General features: G+C 32.1%; 3 protein-coding genes across 4 annotated transcripts; 2 read left to right on the top strand and 1 right to left on the bottom strand.

Annotated features, from left to right (window-relative positions):
• The first annotated feature begins 1,449 nt into the window (after window positions 1-1,449).
• Window positions 1,450-9,523, top strand: LOC139885759 (sterol 3-beta-glucosyltransferase UGT80B1). Of its 2 annotated transcripts, none has more exons than XM_071869517.1 (16): window positions 1,450-1,546; window positions 3,429-3,540; window positions 4,245-4,316; window positions 4,607-4,697; window positions 4,841-4,983; window positions 5,126-5,196; window positions 5,446-5,527; window positions 5,913-6,014; window positions 6,517-6,572; window positions 6,743-6,777; window positions 7,141-7,357; window positions 7,717-7,884; window positions 8,093-8,152; window positions 8,284-8,323; window positions 8,752-8,973; window positions 9,353-9,523. In XM_071869517.1, exons 2-16 carry the CDS (start codon window positions 3,466-3,468, stop codon window positions 9,410-9,412), a joined length of 1,494 nt encoding a protein of 497 aa, XP_071725618.1. In that variant the 5' UTR covers window positions 1,450-1,546; window positions 3,429-3,465; the 3' UTR covers window positions 9,413-9,523. The 2 variants fall into 2 exon arrangements, with proteins under 2 accessions (XP_071725618.1, XP_071725617.1); XM_071869516.1 differs by having other exon boundaries at window positions 7,669-7,884.
• A 1,300-nt stretch (window positions 9,524-10,823) lies between these two features.
• On the top strand, window positions 10,824-23,305 carry LOC139885760 (basic blue protein-like). The gene is made up of 2 exons (XM_071869518.1): window positions 10,824-11,001; window positions 23,103-23,305. The coding sequence occupies exons 1-2, from the start codon at window positions 10,824-10,826 to the stop codon at window positions 23,303-23,305; spliced, it is 381 nt and encodes a 126-aa protein (XP_071725619.1).
• Window positions 23,306-25,236: 1,931 nt separating this feature from the next.
• On the bottom strand, window positions 25,237-25,936 carry LOC139849682 (uncharacterized). Its single transcript, XM_071839316.1, has 3 exons — window positions 25,868-25,936; window positions 25,561-25,797; window positions 25,237-25,449 (listed from the first exon to the last, which is right to left on the bottom strand). The coding sequence occupies exons 1-3, from the start codon at window positions 25,934-25,936 to the stop codon at window positions 25,237-25,239; spliced, it is 519 nt and encodes a 172-aa protein (XP_071695417.1).
• Window positions 25,937-27,572: the final 1,636 nt, after the last annotated feature.

Raw genomic sequence — 27,572 nt, 5'->3', positions numbered from 1 at the left:
ATTTACAAAACGTATCATATAGAGGTCAAATACCTCGCAATGAAATCGATGAATGACGTGTTCGTCCATATGAATTTGGAGCGATCGTCACACTTTTGCATATGGTTGCATCTCTTGGACATGGTTATATGTAACTCCACGTGAGAATATATGCATGTCTTGATTTTTCACAATCATATGAAGAATCCAATTTTATTTAATTATTCGGTTCGAAAAAATACAAAGAAAAAATTAATAAGGAGTATTAATTAGTACAGAGTAAGACTGTTTGTTACGCAAAAAGACCCACAGGCGTGAGATCCTTTAGCACAAGCAAACGCTCCCATTTTTTTATATTATCGGCCGTGGCCCAATCACGTTTCTTGGGCGTGGTTAAAACCCACGAAGAATGCAACTAGTGAGCAAAATAAATGTTTTTTTCAATTATAATAAGTTTTAGTATATTATTTTTATCCTCTTTATTACTATTCGTATTTGAACACATCATTACAATACTCTCCGAACCAACATTCAAACACACTACATTTTCAACTCACATCACAACATCACACCGTAACGAATAGTAAAGGGGTGTTTGGGATTGCGATTAGAAAATGATTTTTTAATTATCACGTTTATAAGTTGTAAAAAATAAGATAATAGTGTTTGGTAAATAAAAATCAATAAGCAATTAACTGCGATGTAAAGGGTTGTAAATGTGGTTTTCAAGAAGTAAGTTAGACCATACTGTTGCAAAACGCATTTTTCACTTCCAAACATTTTATCAACCTTTTCCCTATATACCCTTGTAGAAACCTCATACCCCATTTTAAAAATTGACATTTCGGAACAAATAATTTACAAGTCCACCCGACTGCCATGTTTGTCATCTATTTACTCCGTAATTCTTTTGTTTAATTTTTTGTTACTTAGCACTTTGTTACCTCTTGAGTAGATATATAGTCAATGATCTACTTCATATTTATTACTACGTATAATTTTTGTACTTCATAAATATAACTATTCAGTAAATCATGTACTAACAAACAGATTGTATTATAAGGTGTTACTTATACTTCGTATGTCAAATTTAAGTACAGAATAATTCTGTATTTTTATGAATGTCTATATTAGTAATTTTATTTGTTTAATAATCAAATAATTTATTTTGCCAAACACTGAGATAACTGATTATATGATTATTACGATATCAAATCAAATAATCAAATCCAAACACCTTTTATTTTTACCATGTTTTGTTACAGCTGATTATTTAATTATGATAATTCAAAACGCACAATCAATTTTCTAATCGCAACCCCAAACACCCCTTAATAATCGATATCTATATCGATGTTACTTGTAGATTACTATTAAACTATTGTTAAACTCTTGATTTTATTTAAAAAATAAAAATTAATTTATATATCAACTTTAACTATTACTAACTTCTCCGTAAAAAACAAAAAACAAAAAATAATAATAAATGTATACTTTGTTCAGTTCTCCCAAATTCTCAATGAAGTGAACTGCAATTTCAATCAGCACAAGGCGATGTTCATCAAAGGTAATTCATATTCATATCTATTTTATCCACTGTTCTGTTATATTTCAATTATCAGTGATACATCGATAAAATAATATAATCACTTGGATAATAGTCCGTTATAACACTAGCTAATCCTAGTGATTTTAAAGTCATTTATTTTCGTTTTTTGTAGAAATATTTGCCTAACAATTAATAAATGATAACTGTGAAAAATAAACCTGTTAGATTAGGGTTTTAAAATTTTTAGTCATTTGTTTTCCATTTTTGTAGAAATGTTTGCCTAACAATTACACTATTAAATGATTACTGTAAAAGATAAAACTGTTAGATTAGGGTTTTTAAATTTGTACCATCTGTGTTTTCGATATCGATAATGTTTCCCGTTGATGGAGAGTGTGAACCTGAGTTATCAGATTCTTCCTTAGCTAACAGTGCATGTTTTGGAATGTAATCATATAAGGTTCCTCTTACTCTATACAGTGAACCACAACTGATTAGTGTCCATGAGAATTCACTCGTGTGAGAGTATATAATGTAGGTAGAGACGAGATGCATACGTGAGAAATAAACACTAACATTAGGTTTTTAAAATCATAGAATGTCAGTTATGTTGACCTAGTTAGTTCCTGTATGATTGGTCCTTTGGTTGAATTTAAGTTTTCGAACAATAATTATAGATTTATAGGGATGGCAATGGGCAGAAAAAACCCGTGACCCGCGGGTACTCGTGCTCGTGACGGGCGGTATTCATAATAAAATATAACCACGGGCACGGGTCGGGTAAAATTTACCCGTTCGTGGGTCGCAGGCGTGTCACGGGTATCTCATGCCCGACGCGGGTAAAACCCGACCAGTCAATCTGCGATGCTCGTTTGAGCTAGCCGCGGGTATACCCGTTTACCCGCATACATATACTTAATTATAGGGGGATGATTCTCACACACACTTTTTTGATCCTCACACACCAATTGAGTATTATTAGAAGAGTAAAAGGTTAAAATAGGTGTGTGAGGATCAAAAAAGTGTGTGTGAGAATCATCCCCTAATATATAATTTTATTTTTTAATGTATTTTCATAATTATTCGCGGCTTTACCCACGGGGAGTGTGTATCCGTGATTACAAATTATTTAAAGTGCTCATTTTTCAAACCCGCGGGTACTCGCGAGTATGGCTGAAAAATTTACCCGTTGACGGGTAAACGGGGACCTGCGGGTAATGAAAAAATCTTGGCGGGCGGGTCGCGGATATTAAGGATCCGTGCCCGTCGCCCGCGGGTGCCATCCCTTGACCTATTTCTATAAACAGATTTGGTATCTGGCATTACGTTTATTTTAGAAAAAGTAATCTCCAAAATCCACACTGTGAGGTAGTTCATGTGTACTTTTCTAGTTTATCTAAATTATTGATATATGAGAAACTTAGTTTGTTCTACGAGGGATAGGCGGAGAGCTATTGTGTACGCTAATATACGATTTTTGTGAATCTGTTAATTAAATTGTAAATAGAAGAGTAGTGTGTTAGTGCCCTTACTTGTGATATTTATCCATATTCCTCTTTTATGTGTATATTTACACACATTTATATTTATATATAATCAGACTATATACATGATCACATATTCATTTTCTATAGTATATATATATATACATTACTACGTAATCATCATCAAAGAATAGTTGAATTCAACAATGAAAAGGAGTTTCACAATCTTCAAGGAATAGGTTGAATTCATCCTTTTTACTTATACATCTAATAATTTTTGGTCGTAGATATCAGCAGTAATCAAATTTCAATAATGTGTAAAAAGTGAGCTTTGTTGCTACTAGATTAGAGAGCCATTTTTAGCTAATTAGATTTATGAATTGCCACTGACCCGTTGGTTTGGCGTTGTTTTTCAGATACATATATCAACTGGAAGGAGAAGAAGTGAGCAGAATGGCTTCGAAAAGAAGGCAGCCAAAGGCTGTTTTCATGGCCTTTGGGACAAAGGGCGATGTATATCCGATAGCTGTAACTCCCTGTCTTCTGATTTTCTATTTTAGCTTTTCCAAAAATCTTTATTTCCCTCCTTTTCAAAATTAAATCATTCAGTTTCTTCTTTACTTTCATACATTCGATATAAAATGTTTAGAAACTGAATATGACTTATCTATATGATTTTTTTTTTTTTGTTTAGCATTAAATCATTATATATCTATTTATTCATATCAGCAAATGCTTCAGAAAGATGGGATTATACGCAAGGAGGCCAAATAAGATTATTATTTTGTTTTTTAGGCTACCGATATTTGCAAATGATTTTGTAGGCCATTCAAGTTTATATATTGTTCATTTTACTCCAAATCATTCTAAAGAACTCATCAATGTAGAATAAAGCAAATACTTGTGTATTTGAAAATACTAAGATAATACGAGTATAAATTATGTGATTTAAGAAATACATTGTTTTTTGTGTTCCTTTTTTTTACATTCTTCGTCTGAGATTTAAGGCGGATTTGGTATAGTTGGAGTTTTTTCAAGAATTTAGCTGACAGAGTCATGATTTTATTTATATCGATTTAGTTATAGTTATGATCATTGATGTTCCTACTTCCTATCCTACTTTTACTTTGAGTATATATTTTCTTCTCTGATTCTCTATTCAGTTAAATACACTATGTAATAATATACCTTTCTATGTTAGTTACATGATACGTCATGGAATTTATCTGTAGGCAATTGCAGCAGCTTTAGCTTGTGACCAGGTGCAGTACGATGTGATTTTTATAACACACTCTGCACATGAGGTTTGTTTAATACTTGCTGGTGGTTTTCAGATATTTTTCCAAATTACACCTGATCTTATGTTACTTTTATTGTATATGGTTCTATTAGTACTTATAAATTTTAAGGTAAACCGTGCACACCAACTATTTGTTACACAGTTGAGGAACCACGATATTTTGATCTGCTTACCCAGTTACCATTTTCATCTTTATTGTAAAGCAAATTAACTGTTTATACCGAATTAACTCTTATAAGGTTATACAACAAGACTTTCACGAAAGATCAACATAGTTACTTGCTTTATTGGTAGGACTTAAGAGATCATCTAAGCATGAAAAAAGTTTCATGGTTTTCTGTTTCATCCCCGCCTGCTCTTTCTCCCTGTGAAGATAACAATTCAGGTCTTGGCAGCAAAACTTCTTTCATTGTCTTTTTTGTTTATATAGTTTATTATTATAGAAGGTTGTTTTTAATTGACAAAAAAAGCAAATAGTTTGCAGTTCTATGCTTTGACCAGGTATTTGTGTCTGTTTGAAGTTTCCAGGTTCTGCGAATCTATCCTTTAACGAAGAGAAACGGATATTGACAAGAGAACACAGACAAGAATGCGTCGTGATAATTGAAAGTATATTTGGTGATTCCCCGGTGATGGAGGGTGATCTAGTCATAATAAACTTTTTTGCATTGGTAATTTTTACATGTCATCTGTATTGTGTACTCGAGTTTTAGGTTTTGCAGTATCTCAGTAATAGAATCATATTCAGGTATATCTTAACTTTTTTTACACGTATGATGATAACCAAGGAACACTCATGTTTCCATTTTGCAGGAAGGTTGGAGCCTTGCTGAGCTGTTTAATGTTTGCTGTGTGATCGCAGCTCCTTATGTCGTTCCTTATAGGTACTGTTGACTTTGGTTTTGCTCAAAATAGAAGCTTGTTTATCTATATGACTGGCTTCTTATGGAGTTCTCCATTGTGCGCGTTACAGTTTTCTGATCCAATTATACCATAGTGGTCCTAAAACGAGACAACACACACATATATTTTGCATAGACGTTTTTGTACTTTCTTTTATCTATGATAAAGCGTCTCACCTATGTGTTTTTGAATTTTGCATGTGTGTGTTGGTTATCCTACCCCTGGGGCAGTGCTCCTTCATCGTTTGAACGGAAATTCAGTAAAGAGCTTCCACTTCTATATGAATATCTTCAAGCAGCTCCAAGTGACAAGGTAAATTTATATCCCTTTATTATTATGCACGAATTAAAGGTCATTTTTGTGCACCATATTCCTTTTTGCATTGTGACATGAACTAATCTAGTTAATTCGGTTTAGCTAACCTCGTTAATCACGAACCGAAACCCAAAAAACCAAATAATGCCAGTCCAGTTAACCTAACATTCAATAAGGTTCGACGGTTTTTTCAGTTTTCAACATCAGCCACATATATACTTTTTATCTGTTTGTGTAGGATATGTCCACACTGACTGGGTATTATTATCTTCTCATCGATTAATCATTCATGCATTCATACCCACCTAGATTTTATTTTCATAATTTATATATAAAAGACTTCACTAACAGATATATGATCTTTATCGTTGTCTTAAACAAGATATGTTGGAAAGATGTTATCCATTGGATGTGGCCTCTGTTTACTGAGGAATGGGGAACGTGGAGAGCTACAGAACTAAAGCTTAGTCCCTTGCCTTTTACTGTATGTCACTTTTGCATCAATTTCCTTCTTCACTGTATTTCATAACAAACTAGTCTGTAACTGATCGAACCTGAATGATATTCTGTTTGAAAGTAACAAAAATTATAACAGAGTATTTAATAGGGTTGTCTAACATTGCCTTAAAGGCACTTTTTAAGTTGTAAATAACAAACTAAAAGTACAAGTCTATCATATTACAAAATTTAAATCATGTTTGCTGTTCCGTCACAGACTCATGGTTGTGGATCTAATGCTCAAACCATTGCAGTAATGCTGCTCTGTTTTTTCTTTTTTATTTTCAGAGAACAACTAGGTGTGTGTGGGGCCCGTTCACCTGGGAAAAAGCAAACCAAAGAAAGAAAAAAAACGTTTTATTTTAAATAAAAATTACTAAATTACCCCTGAACATAACCCTATGGGTTCACAGGGGTAACATAGTAAATCAACAACGTGCGCTATTTGTATGTTGGGTAATGATTGTATTGTGTCTCCATGCATCCAGGATCCAGTTACAGGTTGTCCAATGTGGCACAGTAGGCCCGCGTCTCCTTTGCTACTGTAAGATAAATACCGTTTTGCCAGTTAATTTCCAAAATGCACTTCATGTCAATTCTATCTTTAAGTGTGATACTGTGTTTCAGCACATGTCTATAATGCTTATCTATATCTTAGCTCTTCATGCTCACACTCTGAGAAAGATACATTAAATTTTCATCACTTGATAACAGGTATGGTTTTAGCAAAGAAGTTGTAGAATGCCCTGGTATGGTACTTTCTCTAGTCGGACGTTGACCGATGTTGACTTTTAGTAATAAATATATTAAACATATATTAATTTTATAGAACCTACTTTAATGCTAAAATTCAAGAAAGATGAAAATGTGTTTTTGGGTCGATACCACCTGATGCATAACAAAAATGACCTGTTCGGCCCTTACCCGATTTGACACTTTACTCAACCGGTCCAGCCCACCCGTCTTGCAATAACCGTAATATAACTGATCATCTGTGTAATCATCGAATAAATACTATATGTGAATGCGTGTAACTACAATGCTGATCATTTTTTAATTGCATGATATGGTTCTCTCCTTCTATTATATGTTTACTCTCATTTGTGCCACAGGTTATTGGCCCTCAAATGTTCATGTTTGTGGCTTCTGGAGTCTTCCTATGGAGTGGCAGTTCTCATGTGAAGAATGTGCAGCAATTTCAGTCTTGACGTCTTCAGATAATTTTAAGGTGAAAGCTAAATTGTGCTCACTTCATACTGAACTGCAACACTTTTTAAATGCTCCAACATCACTACCACCAGTTTTCATAGGTTTGAGTTCTGTTGGAAGGCAAGTTTTTTTTTCTTTTTCTTTTCTTCTTTCTGATCTGCTAATTAACTTCTAAAACCTGAAGACTTAGGACACCAGATGTTTGCCATATGTTACACCTTTCTATTGACCGGTTTATCTTTTTACTTCTATTTACGTATTTCATCCTTGAAAGATAAAACACAATCCAAACCGACCCATTCACAAGTAATTGGGTGGTAAACTAGTAATTGTTAAAGGACTGAAGCATGACACCTGATTATTTTACATCTCTATTATTTTACCTAGTTATGTATTCTAAAAACTGAAACATGATACCTTTTTGTGTGCAGTATGGGCTTTATGAAAAAACCTCATGTACTTCTTCGCATTCTTCAAAGTGTTATAGGTACAACCAATTACCGTTTTATTCTTTTAACATCTGGATATGGACCTCTTGATGATGCAACAAGAGAGCTTGCTGCGAAAACATCATCACTCTCAGAAAAACGAGAATTTGTTAAAGATGGAATTTCTCTTTTCGGTGGCCGCCTTTACTGTTTCTCAGGGTAAGCATATTTATGTAGTTTATTTTAGTTCATTCTCCTTAATTCACAGTTGCAATATATATTTTGTGGTTCTTTACATACATAATAATTCAGTATATCTTATATCTTAACTAATATCTTGTTATTTATTAGAAGTAATTTAAATATATTCACGTTCTTTAGAACCGGGAAATGTTTTATCAGATGTCTGATGCCTTTGTCATTTTAGTTCTGTACCTTACAAGTGGCTTTTTCCAAAATGTGCTGCTGCTATTCATCACGGGGGCAGGTAAGCTCATTGTTACTTTACCTTTCTCTTTCTTTTTATTCCTTTAAATATCTTTTTGAATTGTAATTTTTATCACGTCATTTTTACCCTTGTACTAATTAACCCTTTGACATATAATCTGGCTCGATTAGCGGATCAACAGCAGCAGCTTTGCATGCTGGAATTCCACAGGTTTGTTTCATTCTGCTGGCCCAGTTTCATGTTTGTCTAGTATTACTAAAGTTGTTGGCTCTCAGAATGAATATGGACTTGCATTTTCAATTTAGATATAAGAAATAAGAAATGACATTATACTACAGGGGTGGAATATTGTAGAGACAGGTAGGGGCACCCGCCCCATCTGGATTTCAAAAAAAAAGTAAAATAAAATTTTACACTAATTTTATTTTATTTTTCTAAATAAATAAGGTTTTTTTAGTGTTTAACCCGTCAATGAAAATTTTATTACGTTTGGGCAACCCCATTTGTAGTCAGGTTCAAGTTCCGCCACTATTTATGCTTATACTCCCTCCATTCGAAAAGCGGGTTGTTACATTTTAAAGGGGTCTGAGAAATTTTCGTTAACTCAACGACTAATGTTATACTTTTCGCATTTGCAGATATTGTGCCCGTTTATGCTGGATCAATTTTACTGGGCAGAGAGGATGTTTTGGCTTGGTGTTTCACCGGAACCCCTAAAGAGAAATCAGTTGCTTCCAAATGAGGATGATGAGATTAGCATAAAGGAAGCTGCATATGATCTTGGCAGGGCAATTGATTACGCTTTATCTTTTAAAGCCAAACTAAATGCCTCTGAAATGGGTCAAAGGTTGTCTTCTGAGGTAGTGCATTTTTGCCCTGTCGCTGGTTATGAAATGTTTCTAGCATCGATTTTGGTTCACATGTGTTTGGTTTGGGCTACATTTTTTTGTCCTCTATTACGAATATTAGAAATATAAAAGTCCTTAAATATTAGTCAAGTAATGGACTTAGGTTCTAGGCAGACTAAAACATTTGGACAATTTTCTACTCAGTTGACCTACTCCGTTGATATGTGATTTTTCCTGCTAGTTTACAAATGTGACTCATTACTAGTGAACACTACCCACAGACAACCCGTTTATGTGTAAAGTGTGAAAGTATATATCCACGTCTATAATTTATGCTCTCTTGAAAGCTCGAACTGCTACAAGTTTGAAATTTTTTTATTGGCCAACGCAGGATGGCGTGTTGGAAGCACTGCAAATGCTGAAAGCAACTATTTCGAGCCGGTCTGTATAAGAGGGCCAACTTAAAGCTTTAAAAGGTTAAGTTGACAATAGGCCGTTTTAATCCAAACATGTGATATGTGATGTAAAGATATGTGTGGTTGCCTGAAAACGCGATGTCGGAACCCACAGTCCTAGTGTCCTACCGTCCTCAGGAGGAAACCCCACGACAAATCCATACGGACATTGCGTGTGATTAAACCCCTTCGGGTAATGTTCGAACGCAAGACGTCCGAGCCTTTCAATCCCAAATCTTGCTATTTCCATCTTACGATCCTAGATGTCATAAAACCACCCATTAAGGCATTAACTATTAACAGTATTTATTTTGATTGGTCAATTTAAGTTATGACGAGGCGCATGTGCTTGATAATAATGATTATTAAGCTATAGAGGCGAAGTAATAATTCACAAATATACACACGCCAAACATGATTTTATTATAATATATAAAGTAAAGTAATAGAACACACAAGAGACCTCACAATAACTCCCAACGATCATATTAATTCTAATTATCATAATAAATAGTAAATATATTGTACATTTTATATATTCGAAAACAAAAAACTCAACAAATAAAAAATTAATTTGGTAACTGGTAAGTGGCTAGATAATAAGTATATGTTAATTCAATTTTATACAGCATTAATTCAGTTGAATCGTTTATGGTATATTATATCTTAACAGATTGTACGTATATTCATATGAAAATGTTGATATAACCTAATTCATCATGCAATTTGAATGTTGTACATGAGAAGTAACCTATTATTTGCACAAGTATTGTTTTTTTTTTTTTTTTTTTTTTTTTTAAAATTAAGGGTGTGTTTGGTGTTACTAGCTGGAGCTGGAGCTTATGGACGGAGCTGGTAGCTGGAGCTTATTTTTCAAGCTGGAAGCTGGAGCTTATTTTTTAATAACTGTTTGGTGAAAAGTAGCTGGAGCTTGAGCTTATTGTTGTAAATTGACTAAAATAGATAATAAAATATATGATAGATAATTATATAAGGGACAAAAGTGTGATTTTAAACATCATAAGCTAGAAAGCTTAGTAGCTTATTTTTAAAAGCTACTCCAATTTTTTTTTTCTTTTCCTAGAGCTTATTTTTTTCATAAGCTCGAAAACTTATGTCATTCAAACGCAATTTTTTTTCTTTCTTTTTCTAGAGCTTATTTTTTTTCATAAGCTCGAAAACTTATGTCATCCAAACGATGCTACTAGCTTAAGCTTATGAAAAAAATAAGCTCAAACTCCAGAAAGCTAAACAGTCGCGGCCAAACACACCCTAAAAGTACTTTGAAATAATAAATGTAAGGAGTGCATACTTTTGCTATAAACAGATCCCACACACACAAAAGACAACAAATTAACTCGCACCAAACACTCCCATAACTTCTTTGACTATACTAGAATACCATATATGGCTGAGGGAAGAGGCAGTGTGGTGGCGGCAACGGCAGTTCTCTGCCTGCTTGTTGTCGCGTTTCAGTGTGAGGTATCTCAGGCTGCCACTTTTGTCGTTGGGGATAAAAATGGTTGGATGTTTAACCTCTCTGGTTGGCCAACAGGCAAGAATTTCAAGGCTGGTGACGTTCTTGGTAAATGCTTACAACCTCCTAAATCGTAGTTTTAAACAAATTTGGTTCTTATTCTAAGACCATTCCCATCAAGGCTCGCCCTCGCTTTGTCTTGCCCTTGTCCTCACCATGCTCGCCATGGATTGTTTCTTAGGATAACATATTGTAGCGCGAACCATGTGGGTTTTTTTTTGTGGGGCCATATAACATTAACACTTGTACATGTACCTAGGTTTTCGACCCGCTTTGCTAGTCGAATAATCCCATGGCGACATCTCCCTTTGCGGGCATCTCGAAGTAATCGTGGATGAACCATCGTGGATGAACCTTTGTAGTCACGAGGGGATTAATTTTTCAGCTCCATGGACTCGAACCCATGACCACCACTTTAAAAGGGTAGGCCCTAACCACCTTACCACCACCCCCGTGGTTAGTGATAGAGCAACTTAAGGTTACAAGAAACTTAATTTAACAATTAAGCACGTTCTCCTTAATCAAATAAGTCTTCTCTCCTTCTCAAAATATTATACCAGTTAAATTTTAATTGTCCCCTCAAATAATTTGTTGCATCTTTGCTTCCCTTTCAAATATGCTATTTTTAATCAAAACTTAAGTAAATAACTCCTTGAATTAAGCATTTTAAGTTTATTTCACTTTATTGCTCCACCTCAAACTAAGCTAGAATTTATGTTGAACGTAGATTATTTGTATCAATTGTATCATTCCAATTTTAGTTAGAAAAATCTAAACCGGAATGAAAACACTTGATACGATTAATCAAGGTTCAAAACGAATACTAGCTTAGTTTGAGGGAGCAATAAAGTGATTAAACTTAAATGCTTAATTCGATGGGGAGCTTAGTTAATTTTTGAATAAAAATAGCATTTTTAAAGGGGAGCAAAGATACTATGAATGAATTATATTAGGTGACCAATTTTTATAAGTCAAACTATATCTGGTATCATAGGGAGAGAAATGAGACGTATATGATTAGCGAGAACTTGCTTAATTATTAAATTTGTGTGTGTATGAATTTAGTTGACTATGGCTTACATATAATTTATGTATGAGTTTGAATAATTTATGTTGAATTTATTAAATGAGCCTGTATTTAATTTCAACTTGTTGTACTTAGTTTGAATACTAAATTAAAAAAATAAAAATGTAGAATGTTGTAATTTAGTAGTTTATAACTACCTTTGATTATTTACTAAGTAGAGACTTATACATATAAGTAAGAAAAAAGAGAGAGTTTATATATATGAAATATATATCAAAGTGTGTTTTTTGAAGGCTAACATAGAGGCCTTATTTATAGTGTAAAATATTACTATACAAGCTATACAAAGTTGACTAAAATTTATCATCCATATGACTTTTTGTACTCATATTATAACACTCCCCCTTGGATGACCAATTTTATTAGAGTGCAACTAGTACTGTCTCATTAAAAACCTTGCTAAAGAAAAACCCAGTGGGATAAAAACTTTAGTCAAGAGAAAAAGAGTGCAGTGTAGAGTTGACTCCCCCTCAAGTAGACATCGCTGAGTCGTCACATATTTTGAACTTGCTCCATGCCAATATTGTGAACGTGTGTTCTGAAAACAGCGGTTGACAGTGCTTTGGTATAAAGATCAGCAGAGTTGTTAATTGAACGTATCTCATTTTAATCTGGTTGTCTTATATGAGAAGAATATGAGGTTTTCATCTGAAACTTTATCATCTAAATCTTTTATGTACAAGTTTAGCCCTTGTGACTTGTCTACAGTCTCCTTCATGGTTTGCTTAAACCCTTATTTCAATTCCTATTCCCTTTTAGTCTTTTCTGAGCCTTACCAACATACCATTCGTTTCCATCAAACTTATGACCGTTTAGACCGTCTATGGCTTTGGCGCCTCGTCAGCATTTATATTTTGTTCTGTCACTTTTGATACTCTTCTTTCATTTGTATTATGCAAGCTGCATTATCTTCATATACAGTTGTTGGTGAAGATAGTTGTTGGTCTTTTATAGCATTCTCCATTTAGGAATACATACTGAGTTTGAGATTTATCTTTATGAGGATTTATTGAATGACCTGCATATACATAATTAACCAAATCTTGTTTTTAAGCGTTAGAATAAAATAATTTTAAATCAGCAGTTTCTCAAGGGTATCAAAATATCTGCTTGATCCCATTTCAATGTCCTTTTTTTTTTTTTTTTTTTGTAAAAGTTGAGCTGAATCTTGCCAACAAATTAACTGCAAGAGAAATGTCAGGTCTTGTATAATTTATAAGATACATAAGAACCTCAATTGCACTAAAATATGGAACTTCCGATCTATTAAGATTTTCATGATCTTTGCGGGGATGAAATAGATCAGTGTCAATATTGAGTGATCTAACAACAATGAGTTTGTTTTTTTTTTAAAAATGTTTTAAAATTTTTCGGTATAAGTTGTTTAATGTACAAGTTAACCATTAGGCATATGTTCAATTTGCACTCCAAGGTAATACTTGGTTTTTTCAAGATCTTTCATTTCAAAATAATTCTTTAGAAGTTGAATGATTTCATAGATCTCTTTATTTGTTCATATGATGTTAAGAACATTGACATAAATAACTACGATATATATCCGATCATTGTTTTTCATAATAAAAACACATGTGCAAATAAGTTTATATGTATACACTTTTCTTATCAAGTAATCACTTAATCAGTTATACCACATACGTCCCAATTGTATAGACCCATATAAAAATCTTTGTGATTTAATAGAATACATTCCCTTGGATTTTGCATTAGATGCTTATGATACCTTAAACCCTTCAGGTATATTCATGTATATCACTATCAAGTGATCCATACAGATAAGTAGTTACAACATCCATGAGATGCATTTAAGTAACTACCAGGTTGATTAAGTATCTAATAAGTAATTGTATCCATTACAGGAGGATATGTATTCCTCATAATTCATTTTCGGTCTTTGTGGGAAATTTTGAGTTACAAGTCTAGTTTTGCCTTGTAACTTCATTTGCACATTTCTTTTTCGGATAAAAATTCATTTGTATCCCATACGTTTCACATCTTTAAAAGTGATAACGATTAATCCGAAAACTTTTCTTTTATTGAGCGATTCTAATTCAGCTCGTATTTCTCCTTTCCATTGAGCTCAATCATGTCTATTTTGATATTCAATGACAAATTTTGGTTCTAGATCATCATCTTTATTCATGATGTCATTGTAATATTATATGAAAATATTTCATCAAGATTTTTCATTTCATTTCGGTTCCATAATATTGCATAATTTATCGCAATTTATGTATTTACATTTATCAATATCCTCTGCAGAAGGAATATTGATTTGTGGTTCTTCTTGAACACTTTCTTTTACCTCATTATCAGCTGATTTTCTTTTTCGAGGATTTTTATCTTCGGAACCAATTGATCTTCCACGTTTGATGCGTAGCAAAGACTCAACAATGACATTATTGCCAGCTTTTGGAATTTCAGTTCGAGTTGGAGCATTTATCGCTGGTATATATGATTTAGTCACTTTTTTTTTTTATATCTGTAAATGCATAAAGTAATTAATTTGCAAGTTCTTGCATATGCATTATTTTTGAACTTTCGTTTCACATTCTTTTGTGCGAGTTCAATATACCTTAATTGATGTTCACATCATGAAGCATCATTTTATTTATTTATTTTTTTACTTCACCCCCTAATCTAGGGAACAATGTTTTATTAAAATGACAATCAGCAAAACGTGCTGTAAAAACATCACCCATCATGGGTTCAGTATATCTTATGATTGAAGATGTTTTATATCCAAAATATATTACCATCTTTCTTTGAAAAACCATTTTATTGTGCTGTGGTGATATAATTGGAACATACACTGCACAACTAATGCTCTAAGGTAGAAAATATTTGGCTCTTGGCCAAAATCAAGTAGTAAGTGAAAATATTTATGACTTCCACATGGTATAATGCGAATTAATGTCGCAGCATGTAAATTTACATGTCCACATATAAATATTGAGAGTTTTGTACTCATTATCAATTGTCTAGTTATTAGCTGCAAGCGTTTATCTATTGATTCAGCTAAACCAATTTTGTGTATGCACATGAGCAACTGGATGTTCAACAACAATCCCTGTAGATATATAATGATCATTAAATGCTTGAGATGTTAACTCACCAGCATTATCAAGTCTCATCCTTTTAATGGTGTAATCAGAATAATGTGTTCTTAATTTAAGAATTTGTGCAAGAAACTTTGCAAATGCCATATTACGGCTTGATAACATACAAATATGAGACCATCCGCTAGATGCGTCTATTAGAACCATGAAATATCAAAATGGTTCACATGATGGATGAATTGGTTCTTATATCTTACCTTGAATTTTTTCAAGAAACATTTGTGATTCTTTTTCACAATATACTTTTCATTAATCACTATATGTGCTTTCCATTAATCACCATATGTGTGTTTTTTTTTCTTCATAAATCACCATATGTGCTTTTTCATTATATATCCTTTTCACCATATACGCTTTTAATCATATGCGCTGTGTTTTTCACCATATGCGCTTTTAATCATATGCGCTTTGTTTTTCACCATATGCGCTTTTAATCATATGCGCTTTTCATCATATGCGCTGCGCTTTTCATCATATTCGCTTTTTATCATATGCGCCGCGCTCTTCATCATATGCGCTTTTTATGTGAATAGTAAATTAATTAATTTCGTTTTACTATTCATATGAATTAATTTCGATTTACTATTTTGTTAATTGAGTAATATATATACATCATATACTTGTGACTTCGAAGACTCAAATGAATTTGACCATATAGTTATATGTTGTACCTTGCACATTAATTTTCAGTAGAAGCTTTAGATGCATTTTTTTTCTCTTGATGAACTATTTGTTTCATATCTAGCTTAGGCAATTATTGTGAACATTTGGTCCCTATAAGAGCATTTATCTTTTAGACTTTTAGTTGATTTGTACTTGTCACAATTAGGGATAGCACCCGCGGGTCGTGGATGCGGATTCATTGGATCCATCACCCGTACTCGCGGAATTTTTTTTTTTTTTAAAGAAACATCCATTTGAACCCTTGTTCGTTGAAACAATTTGACTATCCTTTTAACTCCCCATTATTAAACGGGCCATTTTGATGCACACTCTTAAAAAAAATAATTTGTTTTTTTTTTAAGTTTTATTATTCAACCTCCTTTTTTCAACGGTCACGTTTTTAACAAAACATTTGACAAGTTTGAAAAAAAGTTTTTTTTTTTTTTTTTTTTTTTACTTTGCTTTCCCCCTTTCTGTAAAACTCATTTAAACACTTTCTTTGTTTAAAAAAAAAAACTTCCTTTTTTTTTATACGTTACCCGTAAATTATAAATATATAAAAAAACTTTTTGTTTAAAAAAAAAAACTTTCTAGTTTTTAAAAGGCCACTTGACCAATTTTTTAATTCTTTCACAACACCCGATATCGTGATCGTGATCTTTCACCAAAGCAAGAGATATTCTTGATAAACTAAACACTGACTCGTGTTTGGAATTGTCGGCCACAAAAAAAATTCATTTGATAGAAGTATATTTTTTTTTAATTATAGAAGGAGACCACTTCATTTTCAATACTTCATTTTTGACAAAAAGCTACTCCATGTTACCATTCCTTTTTTTTTCTTCTTATTTTAACTTTTAAGATTTACTTTTAATAAAAATACAAAATACTTTTTTCTGATTTTAACTTTTAAGATTTACTTTTAATAAAAATACAAACTACTTTTTCTTATTTTAACTTTTAAGATTTACTTTTAATAAAAATACAAACTACTTTTTGTATTTTAACTTTTAAGATTTACTTTTAATAAAAGTACAAACTACTTTTTCTTATTTTAACTTTTAAAATTTACTTTTAATAAAAATACAAACTATTTTTTGTATTTTAACTTTTAAGATTTACTTTTAATAAAAGTACAAACTACTTTTTCTTATTTTAACTTTTAAGATTTACTTTTAATAAAAATACAAACTACTTTTTGTATTTTAACTTTTAAGATTTACTTTTAATAAAAGTACAAACTACTTTTTGTATTTTAACTTTTAAGATTTACTTTTAATAAAAGTACAAACTAATTTTTCTTATTTTAACTTTTAAGATTATAAATTTAAGAATAAATATTAGTATGCATGAAATAAATAATGATTAATTGCATAAGTAATCATAAATGTTAGATAACATATAAAGACCTCATCGTATTCGTATTGATCGGAATTAATCTCGACCCATGGTACCGTGTTGTCAAATGACGTATTGCGTACATAAAGTACCGTGTTGTCAAATGACGTGTTGCGTACAATCATGAGGTCTTATTAACATAAATATAAATGTTAGTGAAGTTAATAAGAGTTAGATTACAGAAAATATAATTCAGGCGGTATAACCGACCATATATAACTTAAATAACATAAATATAAATGTTAGTGAAGTTAATAAGAGTTAGATTACAGAAAATATAATTCAGGCGGTATAACCGACCATATATAACTTAAATAACATAAATATAAATGTTAGTGAAGTTAATAAGAGTTAGATTACAGAAAATATAATTCAGGTGGTATAACCGACCATATATAACTTAAATAACATAAATATAAATGTTAGTGAAGTTAATAATAGTTAGAAAACATAAATGATAGTTAGGCGACAGTGTCGACCATATATAATTTAGGTGGCAGAGCCAACCATATAATAAGAACAATACAAATGCACTAAGAACTTAATAAAAATTAGTAGTTCAAAATGTTAGTAGTCCAAAATTTGATATATTCAAGTCTGAAAATTATTAATAATTTCATACCTTGATTAGTGACTCGTGATCGTTTGAGATATCATTTGATTACACTAAGCTCATCTGTGACGATCGCTCCAAATTCATTTGGCCGAATACGTCATTCATTGATTTCATTGCGAGGTATTTGACCTCTATATGATACGTTTTGTAAACATTGCATTCTTTTGAAAAGGCACACCATCAATGAATATTTAAATCAAAGGTTCTCGACATCTGATGATTTCTATATATAGACAATCACCGTAAATAATAGTTTACAATAGTAATTCCGTTGACAATGCAGTCAAAATAAGATACATGGTGATGATTTTGTGAATGCAACGTTTTCTTGAATAAAGCATGCAAGACTCCATGCACATAGCTTGTATAACATGTAAGCAAATAGCGGAAGACTTCTAGGGAACCTGAGAATAAATATGCTAACAAGTGTCAACACAAAGGTTGGTGAGTTCATAGTTTTAGTGTTTCGCATAATCTGTATATAAAAGTGGATCACAAGATTTCAGTTGTTTCATCCAGAAACGTTTATCAATAGATTCTACATAACAGAGCACCCTGGTAACTAAGCTTTAACGTTATAATGATAAATACCCCATTCGTTTTAATACACGCAAACCAACGTGTCCTAAACTCAAATAACACACGTCCGTTAAAAGGCTAGTGCTCTAGCTCGGACGGGGATGTCAAGCCCTATGGATCCATATACTGTTATTCGCGCCCACCAGTCCATATCCTATGTACTGGCAGCTACTAGTTACCAAAGCTAAGGGATTTTCGGTTCAAACTCAGTGTAGAATTAAGTATGTACTTGTATCCACTGCGTTTAAAATAAATTACATGTATTCTCAGCCCAAAAATATATATTGCAAAAGCAATTAAAAAGGGAGCAATGAAACTCACGCATATAAATCTAGTATTTTCAGTATTTATAAACAGTCGCATGTATTCTCAGCCCAAAAATATATTGAGTAAAAGGGATCATATGAAACTCACACTTTAATATTGATATACAATATTGTAGGAAAGCACGTAGACGCATCGGAGATGATAAACACAAGGTTTGCTTCACAAAAATACCCCCAAACATTACCCATAACCTCCTTGGTAATAACCCATATTTTCCCTAGCTCTAGCTCGCTTGAAAACTCGTTTTGAAAATTACTTGGACAACACTCCGTCGTAATATTTTATGTACATTATTATTTTTGTATCGCAAAAATAATAACACTAATAATAATAATAATAATAATAATAATAATAATGATAATAATAATAATAATAATAAATATTATACGGAGTAATATATGTGAAAAAAAATGGAACGAATTCGACTGAATTTATAGATGTTTTCTGGATCCAGCCTCCATGCGATCGCATGGAGTTTCTTTGGTATGCTCATGCGATCGCATGAGCTTAAATGACAGCTCAAATTTGATTTGTTTTGTAGTTCGTCGACATAATTAAATATTAATATAATATATATAATTTATATAATTAATTATATATTATATTAAATTCACGTGCATAGTTAATTTGAAATTTTCGTTCCGATAAGTCGTACGTCATCACTCGACTTATGTCCCGGTTCCGGTTTCTCGAACGCATTTTCGTACGCTTAGAAAACTAGTACTTTTCGTTTTGTGACTCGTACCTTTGTCACAATATAAACTTAAATTATCCCTAAATTATATCACTCAAATTATAACTTATACATTTAAGTGTTTTGGTCATTTACTTCTATAAATCATCGTCTCGCTATTTGTTAAGTCAATTTCACTGTAGCAAATAGTGATTTTCGAAAACACTGTTACATTTTGAGTAATGTGGCAATTTGAAAACACTGTAGCAAATTAGTGTTTTACTGGTTCATCTTAAACGCTTTAGTTAACTTATCTAAATATCAATCGAATCAATAAACGAATGTTACTATCGTTTACTAAATAACTTGAAATCATATATATTCAAATAGATATATAAACCAATAAGTTTAATGTATGGTATCATGCAATTAAAACTTTGTTACGTTTTCAAGTTATAGTATATATATGTATCTATTTACATATAATGGTTCGCGAATCGTTGAGAACAACCGAAGGGTAATTGAATAGTTCAAAATTTTGAGATTCAACTTCATAGGCTTTGCTTATCATATCGAAATCATTAATCATTTAAGATTAAGTTTAAATTTAGTCGAAATTTCCGGGTCATCACATCATCGTGCTGATAACGTGTTGTAATTTAGTAGTTTATAACTACCTTTGATTATTTACTAAGTAGAGACTTATACATATAAGTAAGAAAAAAGAGAGAGTTTATATATATGAAATATATATCAAAGTGTGTTTTTTGAAGGATAACATAGAGGCCTTATTTATAGTGTAAAATATTACTATACAAGCTATACAAAGTTGACTAAAATTTATCATCCATATGACTTTTTGTACTCATATTATAACATAGAAAAAGTTATTAAAAATATGTGTTTAATATCATTTAAGATTTTCGGTTAGAAATAGTGAGGTAGGTACCATCCCGTTGCGCCGGGACAACGTTTGCTACTATTTGATAGACAAAATGGAGAAAAAAATAGAATCAAAAGAAACAAACTGGAGTTGGTAAAAAAATTCAAGGTTTCTATTAAAAATAAATTAGGAAAGTGTTATGTGATAAATTGTTCCCATGTTTGCCCCTAATGATGATAGTGAGTGATCTGGTAAATTTATAGGTAAAAATAGATAATTAAATAAAATAACACTACTACACTAGCTCTTTTGACTTTTACAAACTTCTTTTATCGTGCATGCTTTACGAGTCAAAAATTACAAAAGAAAAAGTACATAAAAAATGATTATGGGTCCCCGGTCAATAAAGGGGCATATTAGTGGTAATTGGTAAAAACTAGTTGTTTACCCTCACTCCGCGCCGGGGTTCGGTTTTCAATGTATTTTATTGCGTTTAGTTTAACGATGATGTCGTTGAAGCGCAACTCGAGTCGAACTAAAAGGTATAACCCGTCAAAGATTTAAATGTTATTTTAAATTAATAATATAGGTGCATCTCTGCCGGTGGAGAAAAATATAAAGGAAACCAAAAAATAAAAAATAAAAAAAAATTGTTACAACGGTTAGAGAAAAATATAAAGGAAACAATCGGTACTATTCATATTTTTTGCCTATTAGATATTTGCTGCTGCTAATTATAAAGAAACCATCGGTACTATTCATATTTTTGTCTAGTAGATATTTGCTGCGGGTGAAGAAAAATATAAAGGAAACCAAAAAAGAAAAAAATGGAAAAAAAAACTGTTACAAAAAAAAAAAAAAAAAAAAAAAATTGCTACATTTTCCATTACTCGTCATTTGTAAATTCTCACCCAGCATTTCTATATTTCTATTTATTTGTCCGTGGATAGTACTGTTCACTTGGATAGTACTGTTCACGTGGATAGTGACCGGTGTACAACTATTGCTGCGCGATGTACAAGTGATTAAAGCGTGCGAAAAGATGTACAAGGGATTGAAGCGTGCGAATAGTACTATTCATAACTTTTGTCGCGATGTACGAGTGATTAAATCGTGCAGATAGATTTACCATACATACTAATAGACAAAATGTATGAATAGTAGACAAAATGCATTAATAGACAAAATGTTTTAATAGTACTATTCATACATTTGTATATTCATACATACTAATAGACAAAATGTATGAATAGTAGACAAAATGCATGAAAAGACAAAATGTTTGAATAGTACTATTCATACATTTTGTCTATTCATGCATTTGTCCGTGAACAGTACTGTTCACGTGAATCGTACTGTTATACTAATAGACAAAATGTATGAATAGTAGACAAAATGCATTAATAGACAAAATGTTTTAATAGTACTATTCATACATTTGTATATTCATACATACTAATAGACAAAATGTATGAATAGTAGACAAAATGCATGAAAAGACAAAATGTATGAATAGTACTATTCATACATTTTGTCTATTCATGCATTTGTCCGTGAATCGTACTGTTCACGTGAACAGTACGATTCACGTGAACAGTACTGTTCACGGACAAATGCATGAATAGACAAAATGTATGAATAGTACTATTCAAACATTTTGTCTTTTCATGCATTTTGTCTACTATTCATACATTTTGTCTATTAGTATGTATGAATAACAGTACGATTCACGTGAACAGTACTGTTCACGGACAAATGTATGAATAGACAAAATGTATGAATAGTACTATTCAAACATTTTGTCTTTTCATGCATTTTGTCTACTATTCATACATTTTGTCTATTAGTATATATGAATATACAAATGTATGAATAGTACTATTAAAACATTTTGTCTATTAATGCATTGTCTACTATTCATGAACAGTACTGTTCACGTGGATAGTACTGTTCACGGACAAATGTATGAATATACAAAATGTATGAATACTACTATTCAAACATTTTGTCTAGATAGTACTGTTCACGGACAAATATATACTAATAGACAAAATGTATGAATATATACTAATAGACAAAATGTATGAATATATACTAATAGACAAAATGTATGAATAGTACTGTTCACGTGAATAGTACTATTCACGTGGATAGTACTGTTCACGGACAAATATATACTAATAGACAAAATGTATGAATATGAATATATACTAATAGACAAAATGTATGAATAGTACTATTCATACATTTTGTCTATTCATACATTTTGTATAGTGACCGGTGTACAACTATTGCTACGCGATGTACAAGTGATTAAAGCGTGCGAAAAGATGTATTATTCATACATTTTTTCTATTCATACATTTTGTCTACTATTCATACATTTTGTATTGTGACTGGTGTACAACTATTGCTGCGCGATGTACAAGTGATTAAAGCGTGCGAAAAGATGTATAAGGGATTGAAGCGTGCGAATAGTACTATTCATAACTTTTGTCGCGATGTACAAGTGATTAAATCGTGCGGATAAATTTATTTATTTACCATCTATACTAATAGACAAAATGTATGAATAGTACTATTCACACATTTATTCATACATTTTTGTCTGTTAGTGTATATGGTAATAATAATAATAATAATATGATTATGTTGGCCAAATATCAACTCTGCCTATCAGATCAACAAAACCTCATCACATTAGCAAACTTGACTATAATAATATATTAGGTTTGTGTTTCAAATGCAGTTACTAATATATAGTTCTGTTATGTGTATGTGATTAGTGTTCAACTACCCAAAAGGAGCACACAACGTGGTAGCAGTGAACAAAGCAGGGTACGATGGGTGCAGTGCTAGCCCAAGCAATGCAAAGGTGTATTCAACTGGAGCTGACCGAATTAAACTTGTAAAGGGTCTTAACAACTTCATTTGTACTATTCCTGGCCATTGTGATTCTGGCATGAAGATTCAAGTCATGGCTTCTTAAACAACAACAATAACTATATGACTAAGAATAAACTTGAATCGTAGATCTAGTGGTACTTGTATGGTCTCGTTGTATTTGTATTACCGTGAGTTTCGTGTGGTTTAACAAGTGTAATGTGGTATAAGTAAAGATTCACTAGGAACTGTATTTGATTTTAAGTATAAGAAATTGTATTGCGGAATATATATATATATATATATATATATATATAGGGCCAGGATCAATGGGGAAGTAACCAATCGGGGGGAAGCGGGAGAAGCAAATTTTTTTTTTTTTCGTTTTTTTTAAATTTTTTTTTCCGGCATCAAGATCACACAAAAATATGAACATTTAGAAGAGACACTTCGCGATGAATGTTATTATTTAGACGGGAAAACGATCGACAAAAATAACATTCAAGATAATATTGTCCGTGAAGAATATGAACGTTTTTTTTTCATGTTTTGTGAAGTAAAATTTAGCCCGATTTAGAGTTTAGGGTTTAGGGTTTGGTGTTTTGGGTTTATTCCATAACCCAAAACACCAAACCCTAAACTCTAAACTCTAAACCGTTCGTGTTAAAAACTCAATCTAAATCCTAAATCTAAACCCTAAACCCTAAATTTCTAAACCCTAATATCTAAACCCTATAAACCCTAAAATCTAAACCCTAATATCTAAAACCCAATAGCTAAAATCTCAAAATACGCTCGAAAAACACGATAATTGTTATATATTACTTCTTCGAGCGTTTTTCCGCCAAAATAAAAATATTTATCACAAAGTGTCTCTACTAAATGTTCATATTTTCATCTCATCTATAATGTTCGTGAACAAAGTTTTTTCAAAAAACGAAAAAAAAAAAAAAAAATTTGCTTCCCCCCGCTTCCCCCCGAATGGTTACTTCCCTCTTGATCCTACCACTATATATATATATATATATATATATATATATATATATATATATATATATATATATATATATATATATATATATATATATATATATATTTCGAAAAGCCAGTGAAATTTTTTATAAATATGAATCAATTCTGAATACAGACACGAGCAAAGTCAAGCATTAAGCTCAACCTCTAAAGGAACAAAACACGAACAAGGCCGTTATGAGGATACTAGGCCGCACCAAACGACAAGCAGGTTGTAGAGCTAACAACCGAGCACACTACGAATACACAAACTATAGAACACGAAACAGGCAAGAAAAAACAAGATACCCACGAGACTAAGATGCATATACACACGGGTTAGATAGCCATTGAGTCCAATCAATCTTCAAATTCTTGATGCGAGATGAGATCCACTCGAATGATTTTAGTTGGATTTCCATTAAAGCCGTGGCACCGTTCCAAGACTTCTCTGAAAAAACTTTGAGATTACGATTTCGCCAAATTAAATATCCACACGTCCACTCTAAGGCTTACCACAATCGCCTCCCATTTTCCGATCGAATAAGGTTGTTTTCTCCTCTAAAAGCTTCGTTTATGCGGAAAATATGTTGAACTTTTGTTCAACTGAGTTGATTAAATTCAGTTTAATCATAATAGTACTACAGAGGTTATGGTTTAAAATTGAGTTTGGTGCTGGGATTTATACGCTTGCGGCATTGTGGAACAGTTTCACCAACTAATAAACTTAACTAGTTGATCAATCTAATTAAGTTGATAGTAACCCCCATGTACTTTATGTTATGGGATAGAGAGAGATCATGGGTTCGATTCTTGGGGATGACATGATTTTTTTTAAAACAATTGAACACCAATAATGGTGGTATATATTGACCCTATAGGGAGGTTTTACCGGATTCGTTCACGGACCTCTATCCAGTGCCGGAACCAGGATTCCAAGTCACCGGGGGCAAAAAAAATTCAACAAAAGTTACAAATTTTTTTCCCACCAAATGTAACAAAAAACGGCACGAAATGTACCAAAAACTAGTATTTTCCTCTACGTAAACGCAAATGATTAAAACGCTCAATTACATCTTCATCTTTAACTTCGGCTAGAGCTTCTCTTTCGACCGCACAAATTACACAAGCATTGAGAAACTCCTCTCCAATACGATTGCGTAGGTTCGACTTTACAATTTTCATTGACGAAAAACATCGTTCAACTGTCGCTGTCGCAACGGGTAACACCAATGATAGCTTTAATAATCGATAAAGCAATGGATAAAATATATCTTTCCTTGTTTCCACCATCACTCTAGCAAGGTCGGCAATACCATTCAAGTCCTTAAATTTTTGATCATTTCAGACCCTTTGATGGTATATTTCAAGTTCACCCTCAAGTTCAATCATATCCGTACTATTAAAATCTTTTGGATAAAACTCACACAACCTTCTTAGTTTTGACGAATTAAACATCGAGAATGAATCACGTGGACTCAACGCTGACATACAAAAAAGCAACTCAGTACTAGCTTCACTAAAACGATCATCAAACTCTTGAATTTGCATATCCAAAACGGTGTTAAAACACTCTATTGTTGCATGCTAACTTTATGTTTGGAAAAAAAAAAGAATCAATGGAAGATTTAAGAGACAAAGAGGATGTATCCTTTACATGAACAAGGCCCACAAATCTCTCTTTAACAAGTCCTTGTGCATTAACATATCGTAACACAATAGCCATTTGTTCCTTTTTAGATACATCGTTAGAATCGTCAACTAATAACGCAAACACATCATCACCAATATCTTTAAAGATACAATCAAGTACTTCTTGTTTAAAGCACTTAACAATATCCTTTTGAATATAAGAAGAAATCAATTTGTTATTCCCCGGAGCTTTCGGTAGCTTACGGAGTTCCTCATTGTGAAATAAGATAAAGTCCATCAATTCCAAGAAATTTTCCTTATAAATAGATGTTTCCAACTCATCATGACCACGGAATGGTAGTGCACATTTCAAACAATACCTACAAGCAGAAATCGTAGCACTCAACCTCATTCGATTCTTTTTTTTGATTTTTCATCTTGCTTATGAAAAGCGTTGGCAATAGATTCATTTAGTTTCTTTGAAGATTCGCACTTTTGTAGTGCTTTATTATGAAAGCTATTTACATGTCCAACATGCTCTTTAAGTCTCTCGGTCTTTTTCCAATTATTGAACCCGTCCGTTACAAATGCCTCACTACCACCTTGGTGGCCAATATGATCTCTAAATAAGTAGCAACACAAAAAATATGCTCTATCCGCCTTCATACTATACTCTATCCAATTATATTTATCGAACCAACCTTTGACAAAACGTCTACCATTTGTAGCAGGAAATGGATGACCTTTCGGTTGACAAGGTCCTCTAAGCCAATATTGTCTTCTTATCTCGTCCCTTTGATTAGGATTATATTGCGATATTCTTGGTTTATCAACCGGATCCGATGGAAGATTCTCCATATCAACAACATCAATAGGAGTCGAAGAAGATGGTTCTTTTCTTTTATAATAATTCTCCATATCTATTAACAATTAATAAATAACAATAACAATAACATAACAATAACAATCAACAACATAACAAAAACAATTAACAACAATCTGTTAGTTAACAACAATCTGTTAACAAAAACAATAATAACAATTAACAACAACTATGAAACAACAATCTGGTAACAATTAATAATCTATTAACAACAAAAAACAATATAAAACAATTAACTACATGTCTAGTACTATAGTGTGAAGTGTCTACTGTCTACATATAACAAATCTCAAATAAAAAAGACAATTGAACATTTGAACCCAAATTAAGAGCAGGTCAGCAGACATCAGGCAAAAATGCAAAATAGAAACATATTTAGGAACATAACATTAAACCCTAATTTTTATTTTTGATGCTACTGCTTTGTTGTAATTTACAAAATTCAATTAGAGAATTTATTACCTTACAAAAAGAGGGTAGAAGAATTTTGATGCTACTCATTTTTGATGCTTCAGCACTTCTTCGAATATCGATTTTTGATGCTACTGATTTCGGTTCAAGCCTTCTAGGGTTCTGGGTTCAGCGAATTTTGTAATAGCAGGTGTTTTTTTTTTTTTTTTGGATCGTACGTTCAGCATAAAAAAATGGGACTAGAATGGTTTTGAGAGGGAAAAAGAAAGAAGGTGGACTTTGATACCAGTGGACTTGTAATTATTTAATTGGCCCAAACTCTTTATTAAATGGATCAAGACTTTTGAGTTTGGAGCAAAAATAAAATTTGTTGGATCATGGACTTTAGAGTTTGGGGCAAATGACTTTTGGGTTGGGGCAAAATAAAAAAAATCCA

The sequence above is a fragment of the Rutidosis leptorrhynchoides genome, chromosome 1, assembly GCF_046630445.1.
Source record: "Rutidosis leptorrhynchoides isolate AG116_Rl617_1_P2 chromosome 1, CSIRO_AGI_Rlap_v1, whole genome shotgun sequence".
Lineage (NCBI taxonomy): Eukaryota > Viridiplantae > Streptophyta > Magnoliopsida > Asterales > Asteraceae > Rutidosis > Rutidosis leptorrhynchoides.
The sequence above is the reverse complement of the archived record's forward strand: the minus strand, read 5'-3'. Positions and strand labels throughout refer to the sequence as shown.